At 39.4% G+C, this 20,276-nt stretch overlaps 1 protein-coding gene across 1 annotated transcript in view; it reads left to right on the forward strand.

The window, feature by feature from the left end:
• The first annotated feature begins 9,817 nt into the window (after window positions 1-9,817).
• Window positions 9,818-20,276, forward strand: part of tmtc2b (transmembrane O-mannosyltransferase targeting cadherins 2b) — a 187,905-nt gene continuing 177,446 nt past the window's right edge. Inside the window, exon 1 of the mRNA XM_046310879.1 lies at window positions 9,818-10,202. Coding sequence (XP_046166835.1) covers window positions 10,120-10,202 — 83 coding nt within the window. The 5' untranslated portion in view covers window positions 9,818-10,119. The remainder of the gene's footprint in view (window positions 10,203-20,276) is intronic.

Genomic DNA, 20,276 nt, shown 5'->3' on the forward strand with positions numbered 1-20,276 from the left:
CTGCTATTATTCTGACATTTCACATTCTTAAAATAAAGTGGTGATCCTAACTGACCTAAGACAGGGAATTTTTACTCTGATTAAATGTCAGGAATTGTGAGAAACTGAGTTTAAATGTATTTGGCTAAGGTGTATGTAAACTTCCAACTTCAACTGTGTGTGTGTTTGTCTATATAAATATATATATATATATATATATATATATATATATATATATTTCTTTGGTATAAGTTATCAAACCTAAGCTTGTAGTGTCATACCCAAGAAGATTAAAGGCTGCAATCACTGCTAAAGGTGCATCAACAAAGTACTGCGTAAACGGTCTGAATACTTGTAAATAAGGTTTTTCTGTTTGCAAACATTTCTAAAAACCTGTTTTCACTTGGGGTGTTGTTTGTAGATTGATGAGGGGAATAACGATTTAACAATTTCAGAATAAGGCTGTAATGTTACAAAATGTGGAAAAAGTCAAGGGGTCTGAATACTTTCCAAATGCACTGTAATAATAATAAATAAATAAATTAATTAATAATAATAATTTAGTTGTGTTTAGTGCTAGTGTGTAACGGTTTTCTAGGTGTAGTGAAGGAGAGTCGGACCAGAACGCAGCGTGTAGATTGCGATCCATGTTTAATCAAACAAACGTAAACACGAAATAACACAAACACTAAAAAACAATAAATGTAACGAAAACCGAAACAGCCTATACTTCTCAACTAAATACAGCGACAGGAACAAAGACACTAAGGACAATCACCCACAAAACAACCAAAGAATATGGCTGCCTAAATATGGTTCCCAATCAGAGACAACAATAAACACCTGACTCTGATTGAGAACCACTCCAGACAGCCATAGACTTTGCTAGATCGCCCCACTAGCTACAATCCCACTATATACCAAAACCCCAAGACAAAACACACCACAATACAAAAACCCCATGCCACACCCTGGCCTGACCCAATACATAAAGATAAACACAAAATACTTCGACCAGGGCGTGACATAGTGTAACATTAGAATACAATTTTACTTTTATTTTAAGTAAAACAATAGCATTTTCATTAGTTTATGTTACTGTAGGCTATATGTTAAAAAAAAAACGATTGAATCTATTTTATTTGTGGAATGCCTTTGTTACAACTATGAAACACAAAGTTGGAATACGGTAGCAGCTTATTTTTATAACAACGAAATAAATATAGAAATACCCCAACCACCAAGAAGCACAGTCATAAGATGCGAGGTCAAATGATGAAAACATCAGTAGCCTAAACCTCATAATAAACGCCAAGTGGCCTTGATAAATTGTGAAAATTGACACAAAAGGCATAATGGCATTATAATTAATGTATTCACACCCCTTGAGTTTTTCCACATTTGGTTGTCTTACATTCTGATTTTAAAAAGGTTTAAAAATAGATATTTTGGCCTGCCTACACACAATAATCGGCAAATGTTTCATATTCTAGGCGTGGAAAGCTCTTAGAGGCTTACCCAGAAATAATCACAGCTGTAATTGCTGTCAAATGTGCTTCTACAAAGTATTGACCCAGGGGTATGAATTCTTATTTAAATTGGATATTTCTGTATTTCATTTTCAATGCATTCACAAAAATGTCTAAAAAAAATTCACTTTGTCATTGTGGGGTATTGTGTGGGGAAAAAAGTACTATGTTTAAATAAAAAATGTATATCTAATCCATTTTGAATTCAGGCTGTAACAGTGTACTGCGATACAAGGTAGTTGGGGTGATTGATTGAGGTAATATGTACATGCAGGTTTGGTTAGGTGATTGATTGAAGTACTGATTGATTACATGTAGCTAGGAATGAAAAGCCGAAAGTCTGGGTAGCCATTTGATTAACTGTTCAGCAATCTTATGGCTTTGGGGTAGAAGCTGTTCAGGAGCCTTTCGGTCCCAGACTTGGCGCTCCGATACCGCTTGCTGTGCAGTAGCAAAGAGAACAGATTGTGTATTGGGTGGCTGGAGTCTTTAGCGCCCTTAGCGCCATCTGTAGCGCCTTGCCATAACAAGCGGTGATGCAGCCAGTCAAGATGCTCTCAATGGTGCAGCTGTATAACTTTTTGAGAATCTGAGAGCCCATGCCAGATCTTTTCAGCCTCCTGAATGAGAAGAGGCGTTGTTGTGCCCTCTTCATGACTGTGTTGGTGGGTTTGGACCATGATGGCTCCTTAGTGATGTGGACACCGAGGAACTTGCAGCTCTCGACCATCTCCACTACAGCCCCGTCGATGTGAATGGGGGAGTGCTTGACCCTCCATTTCCTGTAGTCCACGATCAGCTCCTGAGGGAGATGTTGTTGTCCTGGCACTGCTTAGGTCTCTGACCTCCTCCCTGTAGGCTGTCTCATCATTGTCGCTGATCAGGCGTGTCGTCGTCAAACTTCATGGTGGTGTTGGAGTCATGTGCGGCCACCAATGTGAATGTGTTCTATAGTTTATATGCTTAGAATACCAGTAAAAGTACATGTACTGAATGATATTGTGAAACATATAGAAAATAACAGCCAGACCGTAAATAATTATATGGATTTGAAACAAGTTTTGTATTTGCACAGGCAAAAAAAAACAACGTAACAATATTTCTCGATTGTCCATTATCACTAACTTTGACTTAATAGCATTCCTTTAATAGGCAACTCAACCGCCTGGTAGAGCATTCTTTTCAAGAGTTCTTATAATAGTAAAATAACAACATATTAGTAATTGAATCATTCTTAAATTATGTTTTAGAGGTCAACAACATTTTACAACTTTGTAATTTCCCATTTTACACACAATTCGTTTTTTAAAAAGTGTGGTAATTGATGTTCGGTTTTGCTCATGTTCACTTCCTTGTTTTCGACCATCTTTGAATGGGGTGTTTAAACAAATATTTGAGTCTGATAATGATTTTCTGAATTTAGACCTTTAAACAGACAGTGCAAGGTGCAAACACAGTATTTGACCATATGCGTGTAAGGATACCTGAAGAAATCTGCACAAACACAGATATAAAACGATCAATCCAGCACAATGACGATCTTAGATATTGATGACGACACGTATGCCATGCCCAGAACAAGAGATGGCGTTATATATTCAGGTATCAACACACACCCTCCGGAGTTGCTTCGTTGTGTCTTGGGCTGTGTATGTTCTCCTACTGGCTGGGATCATAGGCCTGTGTGTTCACTGTAAGTTTAGTATGTTTTCCCTGAAATGTTCTTAATCGTCAGTGATGTAATCATTGATTAACTTTTCCACTGCTCCCTTAGTCACACTGGTCAAAACCCACTGGGTACACACTGATTGAATCAACTTTGTTTCCGCATCATTTCAATTACATTTTATTGAACCAATGTGGAATAGATGTTGAATTTGCATCTGTGCCCAGTTGGAATTCTCGTGCAAAGAGAGACCAGATACAGACCAGCTACAAACAACATGACTAAAGAGAGACACCAGCTGCAGACCACTTATAGCATGAGAGAGACCAGCTACAGATTCATTATAGACACCTGACTGAAGAGAGAGACCAGCTACAGAGGGAGACAGAAAGGCTGAACAAGAAGCTCAAAGGTGAGTCAACTAATGAGTTTATCAGAACTGCTTTCTCTATGCCAAGTTTTCTTCTGGTTACTTCATTCAATGTGAGTGGTATCAATCAATGTAACTAAAATAAGGACATGAACAACTTCTAGGGAGACCTTGTCAAGAAGGATGGAGTGTTGAATTCAATTTTTACTTCCTCTCCTGTCTGCTTAAGCCTTGGAGGAAAGCAGACAGGATTGTCTAGGGAGGGAAGCACACCTTGTGATCATAAACAACAGAAAGGAACAGGTGAGAGAGAGAGAGAGAGAGAGAGAGAGAGAGAGAGAGAGAGAGAGAGAGAGAGAGAGAGAGAGAGAGAGAGAGAGTGAATGGGGGGGCAGAGACGCTATGTACAAACAATGTTTTTTTCTGTGCCAAAATAACAGACATTTATTAATTGCTTATACGGAGTGAAAACAATCTAGATTGGTCTGACTGACTCAATTCCCTGGATATGGGTGGATGGCACATCACTGGCCACAACATAAGACATGAAGAGTTCTGTGTCACTAAGAAATCCCTGACTGGTATAGTAGGATATCAGAGAGTGGACCGTTTTGAATCTACAGTATGTGTTGTTTCTACTGCAGATATTGGCAGGATGGACAGCCTAATAAAATGTGTTTGCCAGAATTTCTGGGAACCCCATTTTGTTTTTTGCTCCAAATTTCCGTTGACCACAAATCTCATGATGCAACTTTAAAATCTGTAATCTCTTATCAAGTTATCTTTCCCAAAAGCATGTGTATATTGTTCCATATAATAATATGTACTCTTAATTTATACTCATATAATATGTACTCTTAATTTATACTCTTATAATAATATGTACTCTTCATTTAAATAAATATATACATATTTTGGCTTCCCCACTGCAATTCCCCCACTAGGGGTCGCGACCCCGCCTTTGAAAATCACTAGCCTAATAGCTGGAAAGGAACAGAGTAAGACTGTGTGGCGTTTGTATACCATTTTAGAAGAAAATCTGTTTGTCTGAAGAGCCTAACACGGTAAGATCATATTGTATAACTTAGCTAGACATGTTGGCAATAGAATAAGATTTCAAATGATGCCTACCTGACCCAGATTATAACGTATAATGGAACGTTTTTGGATTACGTAAAGAACAACAGCAATTGTGGGACGCAGGCCTGTGTTACAAACAAAAAACTACAAGTGTGCTTGCTTCAGTTCTTCAGTGGCAAAGCTAGGAGAGATGAAAAAAGCCCTTTATAGTGCCACTGGCTGTTTCCTAATAGTGCATTGAAATGACATAGTTTGGAGAGGTGTGTGGCCACTTGAAGACACCAGTTAGACACCCTTGTAATCCGTTTTCTTATCTTGAACCTACTCTAAAATGGCAATGAATATTCTTGTTATGCTGTGTGAATGTATCCAGAGCATTTTCAGATTGTGTTGTTGATAAAATGCTTTGAAAAGTACAATAAATTAACAATGCACATAAAATCAACAGTGTAATGTTTGGATTCAGTCTTGTGTCGAGTGAACTGTTGTGTCCTCACCTTTTAGTCTGATAATTTCCCCTTAATCTCTGAAGTGTTCTCTTTCAATGGCTACCATGGTGATGCATATGCTTTTTATAGTTTTATATTTCAATTTGGCCCAATTTCCAAAGGACCTCTCTGTCCTATCAATATTACCCGTTTAATCGTATGTCTGAAGACTGTTATTTGGTGGATTGGTACTCCGAACTAGATGTGGGAGAATGGCACATGCCCACACACACAAATGTTCTTAATATTTCACACAATTTACATCATTCAATAGCAGTTGTCAATAAACCATGGTTAAAGGTCCATTGCACCCATTTTTATCTGAGTGTACAAAACATTAAGAACACCTTCCTAATATTGAGTTGCACCCCCCCCCACCACCTGACATTTTGCCCTCAGTCAATACTGATTCCAATGTTTCCACAGCGCCAGCCACCTACCACCATACCATGTTCAAAGGCACTTAAATATTGTGTCTTGCCCATTCCCCCTCTGAATGGCACACATACACAATCCATGTCTCAATTGTCTCAAAACCTTCTTTAACCTGTCTCCTCCCCTTCATCTACACTGCTTGAAGTAGATTTAACAAGTGACATCAATAAGGGATTGTAGCTTTCACCCAGATTCACCCAGGTCAGTCTATGTCGTGGATGTAACGACGTTCGTCTGTTGTAAGAAGAGAGTCAGACCGAAATGCAGCGTGTAGGTTACTCATGACTTTAATGAATGAAAACGGTACATTAAATAACTGAAATATGAAAACAACAAACGAAACGTGAAACTAATTACAGCCTATCTGGTGACTACAACACAGAGACAGGAACAAACACCCACAAAATACAAAGCGAACTCAGGCTACCTAAATACGGTTCCCAATCAGAGACAACGATACGCACCTGACTCCAATTGAGAATCGCCTCAGGCAGCCAAGCCTATACAACACCCCTAATTAGCCGCGATCCCAAATACTACAAACCCCAATACGAAAAACAACATATAAACCCATGTCACACCCTGGCCTACCCAAACATATAACAAAAACACAAAATACAATGACCAAGGCGTGACAATGGAAAGAGATGGTGTTCTTAATGTTTGTATACTTAGTGTATTGACACACTATGATGGTTGGAATAATGCTGGGAAATTGTGAAAATAATGAAAATGAGTTTTGGCCTGCCTGGTGATTTCACCAGGCTAAATGAGTTAATAGACCAATAAGAAAGAGTTCCAAACTGCCAATAACTGTTCATTTGAAGTTGTCCACTCCCCACTCAGACCACTCCCAGACAGTCATAGCTAAATTCTTGCTTGAGAAATGTTTCTTTGCTAGGAAGACAATTTAAATTGAAAACAATCACAGTAAAGTACTTAATTGTTACCCAGAAATGATTTGGTATTTAGATAAAAAGGCTGCTTTGGACCTTTAACTATATTGCCTCCACTATTATAATTCAGAAAAACATTGCCTGATCCCAGACAATTACTAGCAGATGGGTTAAATGCACATAAAAACACTGGGTCAGTCGCTCCAATCAGTTTAATTAATTCTTGAAATCTATTACATCATCATGTCCTGCTGTTCAGTGAATGGCCACATTGATGCCTTCCTCGATAGACTGGGGTCCCTCTATTGAAATACCATTGCATCAATATGCAGTGGACCATACTGGCCTCTTTGTCCATGGAGCACACTTTGGAGAACACTATGGAGCACAAAGATTGATTTAGTTTTTCGTCTCATCTTTTCCCCTGCTTCCAAACGTTCTCCTTTTATAGTGTGCAATCTCAAAATACTCAAATGGTTATATTCCAATAGTGGATGTTTAAAACACTTGCTTTAGTGTAAAACATTTGCTACAGTTGGAAGCATGACTGTGCAGCTTTGCTTCAGTGTTCAGACTGTGTAGCTGAGTACACTCAGTGTTGCTCTTCTTGCTGGGTGAGCCCTCTACTGGACGTTTTGAAAGGCCAATGGAAGCACTCGTAGTAGCCTGCAATGGCCACAAGTCAAGAAGAAGTAAAAACAACCCTCCTGGTTTGATTCATACTAAAGCAATGGACCTGCTATAAATGTGTAATAACCATGTTATACATTATGGATAGTAATAGGACATATACATATCAGGCCTACGTCCCCTAGAAATCACAGTTTCCCCCAACTGTTCATATTCCTTTCTGCCATACATTTGTTTCACATAATAAGTCTTATGTTATTGTAAACAAATAATAAACCCTCCCTTGTTTACCTCTTTAGTCATTGTTAGTTGTTAAATTCACTACTGAGGCTTCATAAAATATGGTTAATTACTTGTGTTATTGGATTGTCTTTCCTGCCTCAGGTTTATTGCACCGTGGAGTGTTTTGACTCGGAAGGCAGGCACCCATGGAATATTATCTACAGGGTTAACATGTGGAAATGCTCTAGAGCAGACTACTGTATTTTCACATGATCATTTCTGACATATAATCCTTAGTCTCTTATAAATACTAACTAGTTCAATATACAGTTGAAGTCGGACGTTTACGTACACCTTAGCCAAATACATTTAAACTCAGTTTTTCACAATTCCTGACATTTAATCCGAGTAAAAATACCCCGTCTTAGGTCATTTAGGATCACCACATTATTGTAAGAATGTGAAATGTCAGAATAATAGTAGAGAGAATGATTTATTTCAGCTTTTATTACTTTCATCACATTCCCAGTGGGTCAGAAGTTTACATACACTCAATTAGTATTTGGTAGCATTGCCTTTAAATTGTTTAACTTGGGTCAAACGTTTCAGGTAGCCTTCCACATGCTTCTCACAATAAGTTGGATGAATTTTGGCCCATTCCTCCTGACAGAGCTGGTGTAACTGAGTCAGGTTTGTAGGCCTCCTTGCTCGCACACGCTTTTTCAGTTCTGCCCACAAATGTTCTATAAGATTGAGGTCAGGGCTTTGTGATAGCCACTCAAATACCTTGACTTTGTTGTACTTAAGCTATTTTGCCACAACTTTGGAAGTACGCTTGGGATCATTGTCCATTTGGAAGAAACATTTGCGACCAAGCTTTAACTTCCTGGCTGATGCCTGGAGATGTTGCTTCACTATATCCACATAATTTTCTTTCCTCATGATGCCATCTATTTTGTGAAGTGCACCAGTCCCTCCTGCAGCAAAGCACCCACACAACATGATGCTGCCATCCCCGTGCTTCACAGTTGGGATGGTATTCTTCGGCTTGCAAGCCTCCCCCATTTTCCTCCTAAAAAAACATTGGTCATTATGGCCAAACAGTTCTATTTTTGTTTCATCATACCAGAAGACATTTCTCCAAAAAGTACGATCTTTGTCCCCATGTGCAGTTGCAAACCGTAGTCTTGCTTTTTTTTATGGCGGTATTGTAACAGTGGCTTCTTCCTTGCTGAGTGGCCTTTCAGGTTATGTCGATATAGGACTAGTTTTACTGTGGATATAGATACTTTTATACCTGTTTCCTCCAGCATCTTCACAAGGTCCTTTGCTGTTGCTCTGGGATTGATTTGCACTTTTCGCAGTAGGTAGGCCTTGAAATACATTCACAGGTACAACTCCAATGGACTCAAATGATGTCTATTAGCCTATCAGAAGCTTCTAAAGCCATGACACCTTTTTCTGGAATTATCCAAGCTGTTTAAAGGCACAGTCAATTTAGTGTATGTAAACTTCTGGCCCACTGGACTTGTGATACAGGGAATAATAAGTGAAATAATCTGTCTGTAAACAATAGTTCTAAAAATGACTTGTGTCATGCACAAAGTAGATGTCGTAACCGACTTTCCAAAACTGTAGTTTGTTAACAAGAAATGTGTGTAGTGGTTGAAAAACGAGTTTTCATGACTCCAACCTAAGTGTATGTAACTTTCCGACTTCAACTGTGTATCTAAAAATCTAGTTTTGGTTGATTCGTAATTATGTTATGACTGACATTATGCCATTTCAGATTGTATAATCCAATAATCAACAGACATTTGAAGCTTAAATAAATAATATTTTGCATCATTTTGGGCCTGTAGTTCTATTGAATTAGGTTACATTATATGTATATATAAAATTGTTTGCAGCAGAGCACCGGTGAAACCTAGTGTTTTGTATGCCTGGAGAGTGAAACTCGGTCCTGAGGCACCCCCTGGGTGCTCCCAAACTCAGTCCTGGGGCCCCCCCTGGGTGCACGTTTTGTTTTTTTGCCCTAGCACTACACAGCTGATTCAAATAACCAACTCATCATAGATTATTTGAATCAGCTGTGTGGTGCTAGGACAAAAAACAAAATGTGCACCCCAGGACTGCATTTGGGAAACCCTGCTATAGCCACTGCTTGTATTAAATCCAGATTATGGCACTATGCTGTATAGGCCTATACAAAGAGCTCTCCCGAGGGGGAAATTGGAAAACACTGGTGGGACTGGTGTCACTGCTCCACCGAGATTGACACATTTACACTCATAAGGGGCTATATACTGTAATTATGGCTAGATTACTTTATAGAAAGGCAATGTGGATACAGAAATTGGCAGCAGTTGGCAATAAAGAGGTGTCCCATCATGCAGCGCTAGCCTAATCCTCAAATCATCAGCATCATTTTATTCTCTTCACTGCGAGGAGGAGGGACATCGCACATGCGCAGAAGATCCTTTAAGCCACACGCGGCTCAATCACGACGTTTATCCACCGGACCACTATGAATCACACGAGCAGTCTTGTAGGAAAGGCGTGCAAATGCAGTCAGAGACACTGTAAATGCTGGCTGTTTGCTCGATTTCGTGTCGGATCATAGCTGTCCTCCTCTAGCTCAAAATGGGTTAGAGGGAGGATGCCTGCCTGGATTATCCACTTTCAACACTTTGCGAGGATGTGGAATTGGAATATCTGTTTTTGCAGAGGCATCTTGACAAAGACGGAGAGAGATAATATAGATAGCATTTGAAATATATCTCCACTGTTCTTCGTTTTCTTTCCTTGTTTATTGTTTTGAGAAATGATTGCAGAATTCGTGTGCAGCGCCGTGGCTTTGGTCCTCTATGTCAACACCCTGGGCGCCGATTTCTGCTACGATGACAGGTACATGAATGAATGACATTGCTGTGCTGCCCGTAGGCCTACTGTCAACGAATACAGTGGTTTTTAATAGCGGTAGAGAATTGCTTGACATTGTAAAATATGTCTTAACATCTCTAGACCACATTTTGCGGTAGCATACGGAATGGCGGGCAGAGGGAGGGTGACTTCTGTCAGTTCTCTCTGTTGGCTGCAAGGTCTCGGTAAACAGCAGGCACTTGCTTGCCAGTACAGTGTCACTGCACAAAGTTTTGAGTCCTGGGAGGATCCAATGATACATAGTTGCAGGCGAGATGAACTGAACGCTACAACATGATTAGGGGAGTAATTTGATACATTGTAAGTCCATAATGCCATGCTAATAGTTGCATGAGGCAGCACCATGTACATAGCACTGCATTAAAACCATTATCACGGCCACGTCTCGTCTTAAACAGCGATACTATGTATGACACGGTCATATTTGTTAGGGGCTGTACGGTCCACAGAAACGGGTGAATAATATTTTCTGAATATTGTTATTCTAACAGACACTCGTGAATGATGATCCCAAACGAAGGAAATAAAACAACCCTGTTTTAAATTAGCGATAGGACCGATATCAAATAAGACCAGTGCGCTTCATTAGGCAGGCTAAAACTTATTGATAGATTTTAATGTGGTTAATTCTCCATTAAAAGGGGAACTGCCTAAAAAGTGGAAATGCGTTCAGTGCAGTCTGCCGCCGGCTGTTGTGCCTCCAGATAAATAGTATTTCTCCCGGGCCTGATAATTTATTGTGCCAAACAGATTTAAGTACCTGTAAGGGATGAAGATCTTAACACAACACCTTCCCAGTTTTATTTTACCAACGGCTGCTATACTTTTGGACAGTTAAACATAATGGCTTCAGTATAATAGCTTGGTTGATTGATTTAACGAGTGATAGTGTAGTGCAAATCACACTATATTACATTTCAATATTTTATTACTGGTTTGATACATGCAGAATTGGAGGGTGGTCTCAGGGCAATTTGTATTATTCTGTACGTAAATCTATGAAAATCCATTTAGAATGATATGTTACATTCGGTTACATTATGATTGGAATAGAGGTTGAAAAATATCATACGATTTAGAGGACATACACTGAGTGTACAAAACATTAAGAACACCTGCTCTTTCCATGAGATACTGTAGACTGACCAGGTGAATCCAGGTGACAGCTATGTTCCCTTATTGATGTCACTTGTTCAATGACTTCAGTCAGTGTAGATGAAGGGGAGGAGACAAGCTAAAGAAGGATTTTTTCATAGGGATGCACCGATATGACTTTTTTGGGCTGATACTGATATCCAATATTTTCCTTGCCAACAAACCTGATACTGATAACCAATATTTAACACTTTAGCAGCCTTTTAAGCATTCTAGTACAGTTAACTAGTTGAAACAAAGTGTCATATGTTCATTTGTTCAGTTAAGAGCAGATTGTTCAATAACTTCTAAATGACACATCTACCAGTTGCCACTGTGTCATTTCCACAACAGATATTCATGACACAAATATTTTATCTGCCCCGCATTACAAAGATGGTTAGGTTCTTGGTGGCTTTTCTTACTATCCAATCTTGACTGTTTGAAGAAACTTTAAAATGATTTGAAAGAAATATAGGTTGAAACTAAAATTCAGTTAATAATTTGAGCTATAACTGCTTGTAAATTAGCACTGTCATAAACTGCTATAAATGGCACAACTTCAACTTTTCAAATGTGCTCAACTGACTTGACTAGTGAAATGAGAGCAAATTTACAACACGTCATCTCATCTTTCATTTATGAAAAGAAAAAAGGAAACAAAAAACCCCAACTGCTTTGTTTTAAATTAAACTAAAGTCTTGACCTATACCAGCCATGAATGAAAAACAGAAAAGCCTAGTACACTTTTTCCCCAGTGACTCTACATTGCTTTGTTACAATATGACTGCCCATTTTCAATTTTAACATTTGGAGGAGGTTTTTCTTCACAAAGAGGACCTGCTCGGCTTTGTCACAAGAGTCTGTTTCTTTTTTCCGTCTTCAATGTGTGAAGCTGCTCTGAAAAGCCTCTCACTGTCCACACTACTACAGGGAGCACCAAGATACTTGCACGCAGCTTTAGCTAAGGAAGGGAAACGGGGCTTGAAACTTCTCCAGTATCCAAGTGCATCTTCATTCCTAGAAATAGTAGGTTCTGTCATGTATGCTAATATCTGCAAATAATGGGAAAGGGGGGGGGGGTTAGTACATTTAATACAACATATTGCGTTATTCTTGCATGCCAAAGGATCATTAGGCATAGATCAACAATGGCAAATGTTGGCCGATGTAGTAACAGAAAATGAAAATAAAACGCGTCCCTCTCTCACAGAGATGCATACTGACCAAAATGTTATTTTGTTGGCATTTACGTATGTCCCCATTACCAGTAAAACATAATCAAAACCTAGTTCTTTCACTTTCTCGCTGTGCTGTTTCGTTGTTCATTTGTTCAGCCGTTTCATTCTCAACCAGGATTTCATCATACATGTCAAGCAGTGAAATTTCATCCCTGTCTGTTTGTGTCCTCTTCTGTCATGGGTCCCCTTCTTCGGTGTGAACTGTCACTGTGTCCATTTCCATATTGTCCAGCTGTGTTTGAAACATTTCACATAAACCCTGATTTTCTCTGCATCGAAGTAGTGGTCATTGTACCTAGCATCAAGCATGGTGGTGACACAGTAAAGAGGCTCAGAGAGAATGCCACCGAATCGCTTGTTCAGAGCGTCTAAGTAGAGTACTTTTGCAAGTTTTAACCCCACGGTCTGTGTCGGCAGTTTTGTTGAACAGGCGTTTCAATGCCATGACAGAGGGTATCACGTCTGCTGCAGACGCAGTTGAAGAGCTTATTTCTCGAGACTTATGGTCGAATGGAGCTGGAGGTGTGTTCATGCTTTCAATGAGCGTCCACTGGTTTGTACTGATTGTTGCAGGTAATGCATAGTCGGCTGCGTACACGCCAAGGACACATTTTTGTTCCAGCAGGCTCTCCATCATGTAGAAAGTACTGTTCCATCTGGCCTTGCAAAAGCCTTTTTATTTTCACTCCAAGCTGCTCCTGTATTGCTTGCAGGCGGCTGTATGCGAGCTGTGAGTGTTTAAAATGACCCACTATCTTCCTACCAGTTGCCACTGTGTCAAATATGCTGCATTGAGCCAAAACACCTTAGTTCACAGCCAGTTGCAGCATGTGTGCCACGCATGGCAAACTGGCAACTCCGCATTCTTCCAAAGCCTTTGTCATGTTACGTGCATTGTCACGTAGCACAGCGTGTACATTGTTCTTGGAGATTTTCCGAGTTTTAAACATGTTCTCAAATGCCATTTAAGTGGCAGCAGCGGTATGACAACCAGCACATTCTTGAGCATGCAATATGGCTTTCCTCAGTACGAAATCCTCGTCGACCCACTGTGCTGTCAGACTCCGCATGCTCATGGGGCTGACGTCGCTGGTCCAAATGGAAGTCATGAAGCTAATAGTAGTGACGCCCATAGCAAGTAGCTTGTGGATGTGCGATTCAACAATACTGTGTATCTCCGATAGGGCAACATCTGAAAAATAGCGCCTACTTGGTAGTGTGTACCGGGGCTCGAGGAGAGCCAACATCATCCACAACAGAGAACGGTTGATTGTCAAGGGCAATGAATTCCATTATCTTGGCATTAATGGATTTCGCCTTTTGAGTTGTCTCGCTGAAATGTTCTTACTTTTTCAAATGACTGCTGGACTTGAACTTGCTTAGTTGTTGGAAGTGCCAGGCGCACAGGTTTGAGTCAAGAATTGCAACGCTACTGAGGTTTTTCACATTCAACAGTTTCCTTTGTGTTTCAAGAATGGTCCACCGCCCAAAGGACATCCAGCCAACATGACACTACGGTGGGAAGTGTTGGCGTCAACACGGGCCGGCATCCCTGTGGAACGCTTTCGACACCTTGTAGAGTCCATTCCCCAACTAAATTAGGCTGTTCTGAGGGCAAAAGGGAGGGGTGAAACTCAATATTAGGAAGGTGTTCCTAATGTTTTGTATATTCAGTTTATAGTGTCATATGTCAGTCTCTGTTGTCTACAACTTTTAGCTACATGTAGGCCAAGTTGTGCACTTAACAACCCATGTTGTTAAATAGCAAGGAAAATAGCAAGGAATCAAATATGGATATTTAATCACAATGTTTAGTAAATCCTCCTCTCGAAATTCAGAAAGCAAATCTGTACACTATTAGAGAAACCTCAAGTCAAGTGCCTTGACTTAACCCAGCTAATGAGTTTAAATCCAGTGTGGCACTGTGTCGAGCATAGCCAGAAGCACCGAGGGTTGCTGAGAACACTACCTGAGGATTTCTCATCGATCTGGTTGTGGAGTCTTGCTGCTCAGGAATACGTCATTACACTGCTCTCGTTACATTCAGTTGTGGTCTTGAGAAAATATATCCTACAATAAATTGAGTGCTCTGCTTGCTTGAATTAATGTAGGGTTAGCTAAGTCTGATCTCTATAGGACAACCCTGTTCAAAGATCACTGGTTTTACGGGTTGATTTAAGTCACCTTCCACTTACCAGTTGATCATGGTTAAAGTTAACAACACCATAACTACACGTTTTGTGTGATGTGTTTGCTAGCCTAGCACAAAACAACTCTTTTATATGGAGGAATCTAGGGGCCTCACAAGGCTTTCCACTGTCAATGCTCTCAGCACCACCACCACCTCCCTGCACAAACAACCCAGCCTTGAAGAGTCGTCCACTATGTGGTGCCAGAATCACCCCTGGAAGTTGGTTCTCCATCTGGCCATGGTCATCATTATCACACCTTGACACCTGCACTAGAACATAGTGAGTCGTATGTATAGTTCATATCTCAGCCTATTGCTATAATCCTGTATGAAAATACATGGTCTGTACTCTGCAATGTTGTGTATCCATGGATGCCATGAATACACCTTTATTTAACTAGGCAAGCCAGTTAAGAACAATTATAAAGAAAAATCACATCCCTACATCAAACATGTTTAACAAAACAGATCTTTAAAAACTAAAATACAAAATACATACAACAAACATATATATGTAAATAAAATAAAAATATATACTGTACATTTTTTAAATTCTAGTAAATTCTAGTACAATTGTATTCCCTCTTATTATAATGATTCAGGAATTGTTATTTTTTATTTAACATGCTTAATGTCTTAACAAGGTGATTAAATTCAATCAAAAATATTTGTCGTTTTTTTGTAGAATTCTGGAATTTTTGTTTGTGAAAAGTATTTGGCAACATAACAAAAAAAAATTTCAATGGTCTTGTTATCATTGCCATAGTATCACATTATATTCTTCATGTCAAAAACATGGGTAGTGTTGAAAAAGGTAAATGAGTATTCTGCAAGGTTTTTCCAAAAATATACCACATTCATATTTTCACCTTTTCCCACCCGCAAAAAAATGCAGATATCATCAATATCAACACATTTCGACAACAATTACATGGATGTATCTTATGTAGAATCTTAATATACAATATTTGTAAGGCATCAACCAAGCTTTTTTTCCAGACAATGTCAGGAATAAGCATTTTCCAGAAAATGTTTCCTCTAGGCGTAAGTTTGTTCCGTGAATGGAAAATGTGTCTTATGTATTTGTTACAGCAAGATTTGTAAAGGAAGGCCACGCCTTCCAAGCTGAGTTCTGGATAAACTCTGTGATTATCACCAAAGCTAAGATGAGTTTTCATTAGTGTAGTCAGACCACTGTAAATGGCTTAGATCACAGAAATAAACTGTCCGAAAGGTATTGGAATGTTATAAATTGTTCATATGAAAGAACATTACCCATGTCGTCGAAAACAAGAACAAAGTCAATATTCCTCTCGTGCCAGGTACTGTAGGGTACAACAATGACTTATTCCTTACAGTTATGTCTGAATTTTTCAACAAAAAAGCTTGTTGGTGAAACACAGCCAATTTAGCATGTAATCTTTCAGGAATATAATTACAATCTGGTAAAAATTGAAGATCTCCCAATTTATTGAACACATTGTTTGGAAGGAAATACCAAATTGATTCTGTATTGCAAAACATCTTTTCAACCTGCTGATCTTGAAAGTGTTATTTATGTCAACAAAATCCAACACTTCCAGACCTCCTTCAGCTCTTTTATTTGAGAGGACTGACTTTTTTTAGTTGGTGAGACTTATTTTTCCATGTCAAGAAAGGTCTTGTTGATCTTTTTACAGGTCGGGGGATTTATAAATAAAGATAATGAGGTTTACACAAAGTGAGACAGTCCCTCTGCCTTGGACAGAAGCACTCTCCTAAGTATAGATATATCCCTTTCTAGCCAATTATTAAATATATATATTCATTTTACGAGAGCAATTCATATGTTGTCTAAGTTGTTTTTTGATAGACGTATTCCTAAATATTTAATATAGTCCTTTACTGGAATATTTTATATTTATTTATCATCGGAGTCATATAAACATAAGATTTCACATTTAGAAAGGTTCAGTTTGAATCCCGATGTAATAGAGAATGCAATGATAGCATTAAGGTCATGGGCGACCTGGTATTTGTCTTTAAAAAAAGAGTAGTATCGTCAGCCAGTTGGGAAATGTTGATTTCTCTGTTAAAAATGGATAAACCATACAGATTTACATTATTCAGAATATCTAGTTCCACTAGCAAAATTAACAAAAAGGGCGAAACTGGGCATCCCTGTCGTACACTTCTGTTGATACTAAACCTTAATACATCCAAAAGATTCAGTATCACAGAACTATTCATATCTTTGTAAAACATGCAAATGACTTTGATAAAAATTGAACCGAAAACAATCAGCAGAGTCATCAGGTGTTTCGTTAAAATCGCTTGAGAGAATTAGAAAAGCATATTTGTTGCCTAAATCCTGTAATTTTCTGGTAAATTTTACAAAAAGGGTCTTATTTGGAGCATGTGACTAATGTCCATACACATTACAGATGATGAAGATAGCATTGTCAAGTTAACAGTTACTATGACCCATCTCCTATACTGTGAAGATGTGGATTCTAGAATGTCACCTTTTAAACTTGTGAATAAGTGTCAAAACATCAGCATAATGGTTTGATCCATGACTGAGATAGACCATGTTTCCCCAATGTGACTTTCACAATTTCAAGTCACTTTCACACAAATGAGTTTCCTGAAGAAGGACAACATCTGCATTTACAATATAAAACTAAGCCTTTCCTTTTTGCAAGATCTCTCCTAGCATTCAGGCTAACGATATTGAGTGAGTTGAAAACAAACTCCTGCGTAAAAAAGAAAGACACAAACTAGACTGCAAATCTGGTAATGTGAACAATAAAACAAACAGTAAACCTTGAGAGGGTTACTCCGACGGAAAACTACGTTCATCTGAGGTAGAGGTGGTTAACAGTATAACAAATCCTTTTTTTGGTTGGCAAGTGTTCATGAATTGTAGTTTGAATGGTAAATTTACTTGTGGCAGTACAGTAAATGTACTCTTGGCAGTGCTCACAGTTCAAGTGTGGTTCATGTCATGTCACCAGAGTTAGGCAGTAATCTTTCTTCTCTCGATGAGCGCGCGTTGGCCCTTGAATCCAGTCTTTCCTTATTGTCGAGCCTTCTGTATAAGCGGCCACAGTTTCTCCCTGGCAGTCTGATCCTGCGGTATCAGAGCCTCTTTGATGCAGAGCTTCTTCTCGTCCAGAAACTTGTTCCCCTTGGCCATTTTCCAGATGATGTCCCTGTGGTGGCGCATAGGGTCCATCAGATCTTCGTTTCCCTAGTCGATGTACCACGTCAATCACGTCTCTTAGCTTGTCTTTGATGCACAGATCCACCTTTCCCAGGATATTGATAACTGCTTCCCTAATGTCCTCTCCCTCTACCTCTCTTATACTTTGGATTTTCAGATTCCACCTGCGAGAATACCATTGAAGTTCAGCTACAGTGCCTTGCGAAAGTATTCGGCCCCCTTGAACTTTGCGACCTTTTGCCACATTTCAGGCTTCAAACATAAAGATATAAAACTGTATTTTATTGTGAAGAATCAATAACAAGTGGGACACAATCATGAAGTGGAACGACATTTATTGGATATTTCAAACTTTTTTAACAAATAAAAAACGGAAAAATTGGGCGTGCAAAATTATTCAGCCCCTTTACTTTCAGTGCAGCAAACTCTCTCCAGAAGTTCAGTGAGGATATCTGAATGATCCAATGTTGACCTAAATGACTAATGATGATAAATACAATCCACCTGTGTGTAATCAAGTCTCCGTATAAATGCACCTGCACTGTGATAGTCTCAGAGGTCCGTTAAAAGCGCAGAGAGCATCATGAAGAACAAGGAACACACCAGGCAGGTCCGAGATACTTTTGTGAAGAAGTTTAAAGCTGGATTTGGATACAAAAATATTTCCCAAGCTTTAAACATCCCAAGGAGCACTGTGAAAGCGATAATATTGAAATGGAAGGAGTATCAGACCACTGCAAATCTACCAAGACCTGGCCGTCCCTCTAAACCTTCAGCTCATACAAGGAGAAGACTGATCAGAGATGCAGCCAAGAGGCCCATGATCACTCTGGATGAACTGCAGAGATCTACAGCTGAGGTGGGAGACTCTGTCCATAGGACAACAATCAGTCGTATATTGCACAAATCTGGCCTTTATGGAAGAGTGGCAAGAAGAAAGCCATTTCTTAAAGATATCCATAAAAAGTGTTGTTTAAAGTTTGCCACAAGCCACCTGGGAGACACACCAAACATGTGGAAGAAGGAGCTCTGGTCAGATGAAACCAAAATTGAACTTTTTGGCAACAATGCAAAACGTTATGTTTGGTGTAAAAGCAACACAGCTCATCACCCTGAACACACCATCCCCACTGTCAAACATGGTGGTGGCAGCATCATTGTTTGGGCCTGCTTTTCTTCAGCAGGGACAGGGAAGATGGTTAAAATTGATGGGAAGATGGATGGAGCCAAATACAGGACCATTCTGGAAGAAAACCTGATGGAGTCTGCAAAAGACCTGAGACTGGGACAGAGATTTGTCTTCCAACAAGACAATGATCCAAAACATAAAGCAAAATCTTTAATGGAATGGTTCAAAAATAAACATATCCAGGTGTTAGAATGGCCAAGTCAAAGTCCAGACCTGAATCCAATCGAGAATCTGTGGAAAGAACTGAAAACTGTTCACAAATGCTCTCCATCCAACCTCACTGAGCTCGAGCTGTTTTGCAAGGAGGAATGGGAAAAAAATTCAGTCTGTCGATGTGCAAAACTGATAGAGACATACCCCAAGCGACTTACAGCTGTAATCGCAGCAAAAGGTGGCGCTACAAAGTATTAACTTAATTAAGGGGGCTGAATAATTTTGCACGCCCAATTTTTCAGTTTTTGATTTGTTAAAAAAGTTTGAAATATCCAATAAATGTTGTTCCACTTCATGATTGTGTCCCACTTGTTGTTGATTCTTCACAAAAAAGTACAGTTTTATATCTTTATGTTTGAAGCCTGAAATGTGGCAAAAGGTCGCAAAGTTCAAGGGGGGCGAATACTTTCGCAAGGCACTGTACATTCTCATACAGCTCATTATTTTGGGATTGCAGTTTCTTCAGCTCAGTCTCCAGGAACATTATATTTTCCTTGTTCTCACTCACAATTGTGAGAAGCTGACGGACAGTTTCTGACAATTTATCAATCTTCTTTGATGTTTCTTTGGTAGCCCACTCTATGGTGGAGTCTTTGGAGACCGTGGCGTCTTGTTTAGTAGTCAGGGTCTGGATGACAGAGAGAAGTTCAGGCATGGAAATGTCCTCTTTCACTTTTTTTTCTACAGGTGGATTTTTAATTGGGGTCTGAGGTAAAGAGGTTGCAAGGATCTCATCCTGGTCCATCTTGTTCTTTCTCTTGCTTGAGCTCATGGCATCTTGTGTATCCATGCTGCTCTGGCTCTCGTCGTAACTAGTTGGCATGCCTGCCATCTTCTGTGCAGCTTGGATATTCCGTCATGTACT

The sequence above is a fragment of the Oncorhynchus gorbuscha genome, linkage group LG02 (genome assembly GCF_021184085.1).
Source record: "Oncorhynchus gorbuscha isolate QuinsamMale2020 ecotype Even-year linkage group LG02, OgorEven_v1.0, whole genome shotgun sequence".
In the NCBI taxonomy this organism is placed as follows: domain Eukaryota; kingdom Metazoa; phylum Chordata; class Actinopteri; order Salmoniformes; family Salmonidae; genus Oncorhynchus; species Oncorhynchus gorbuscha.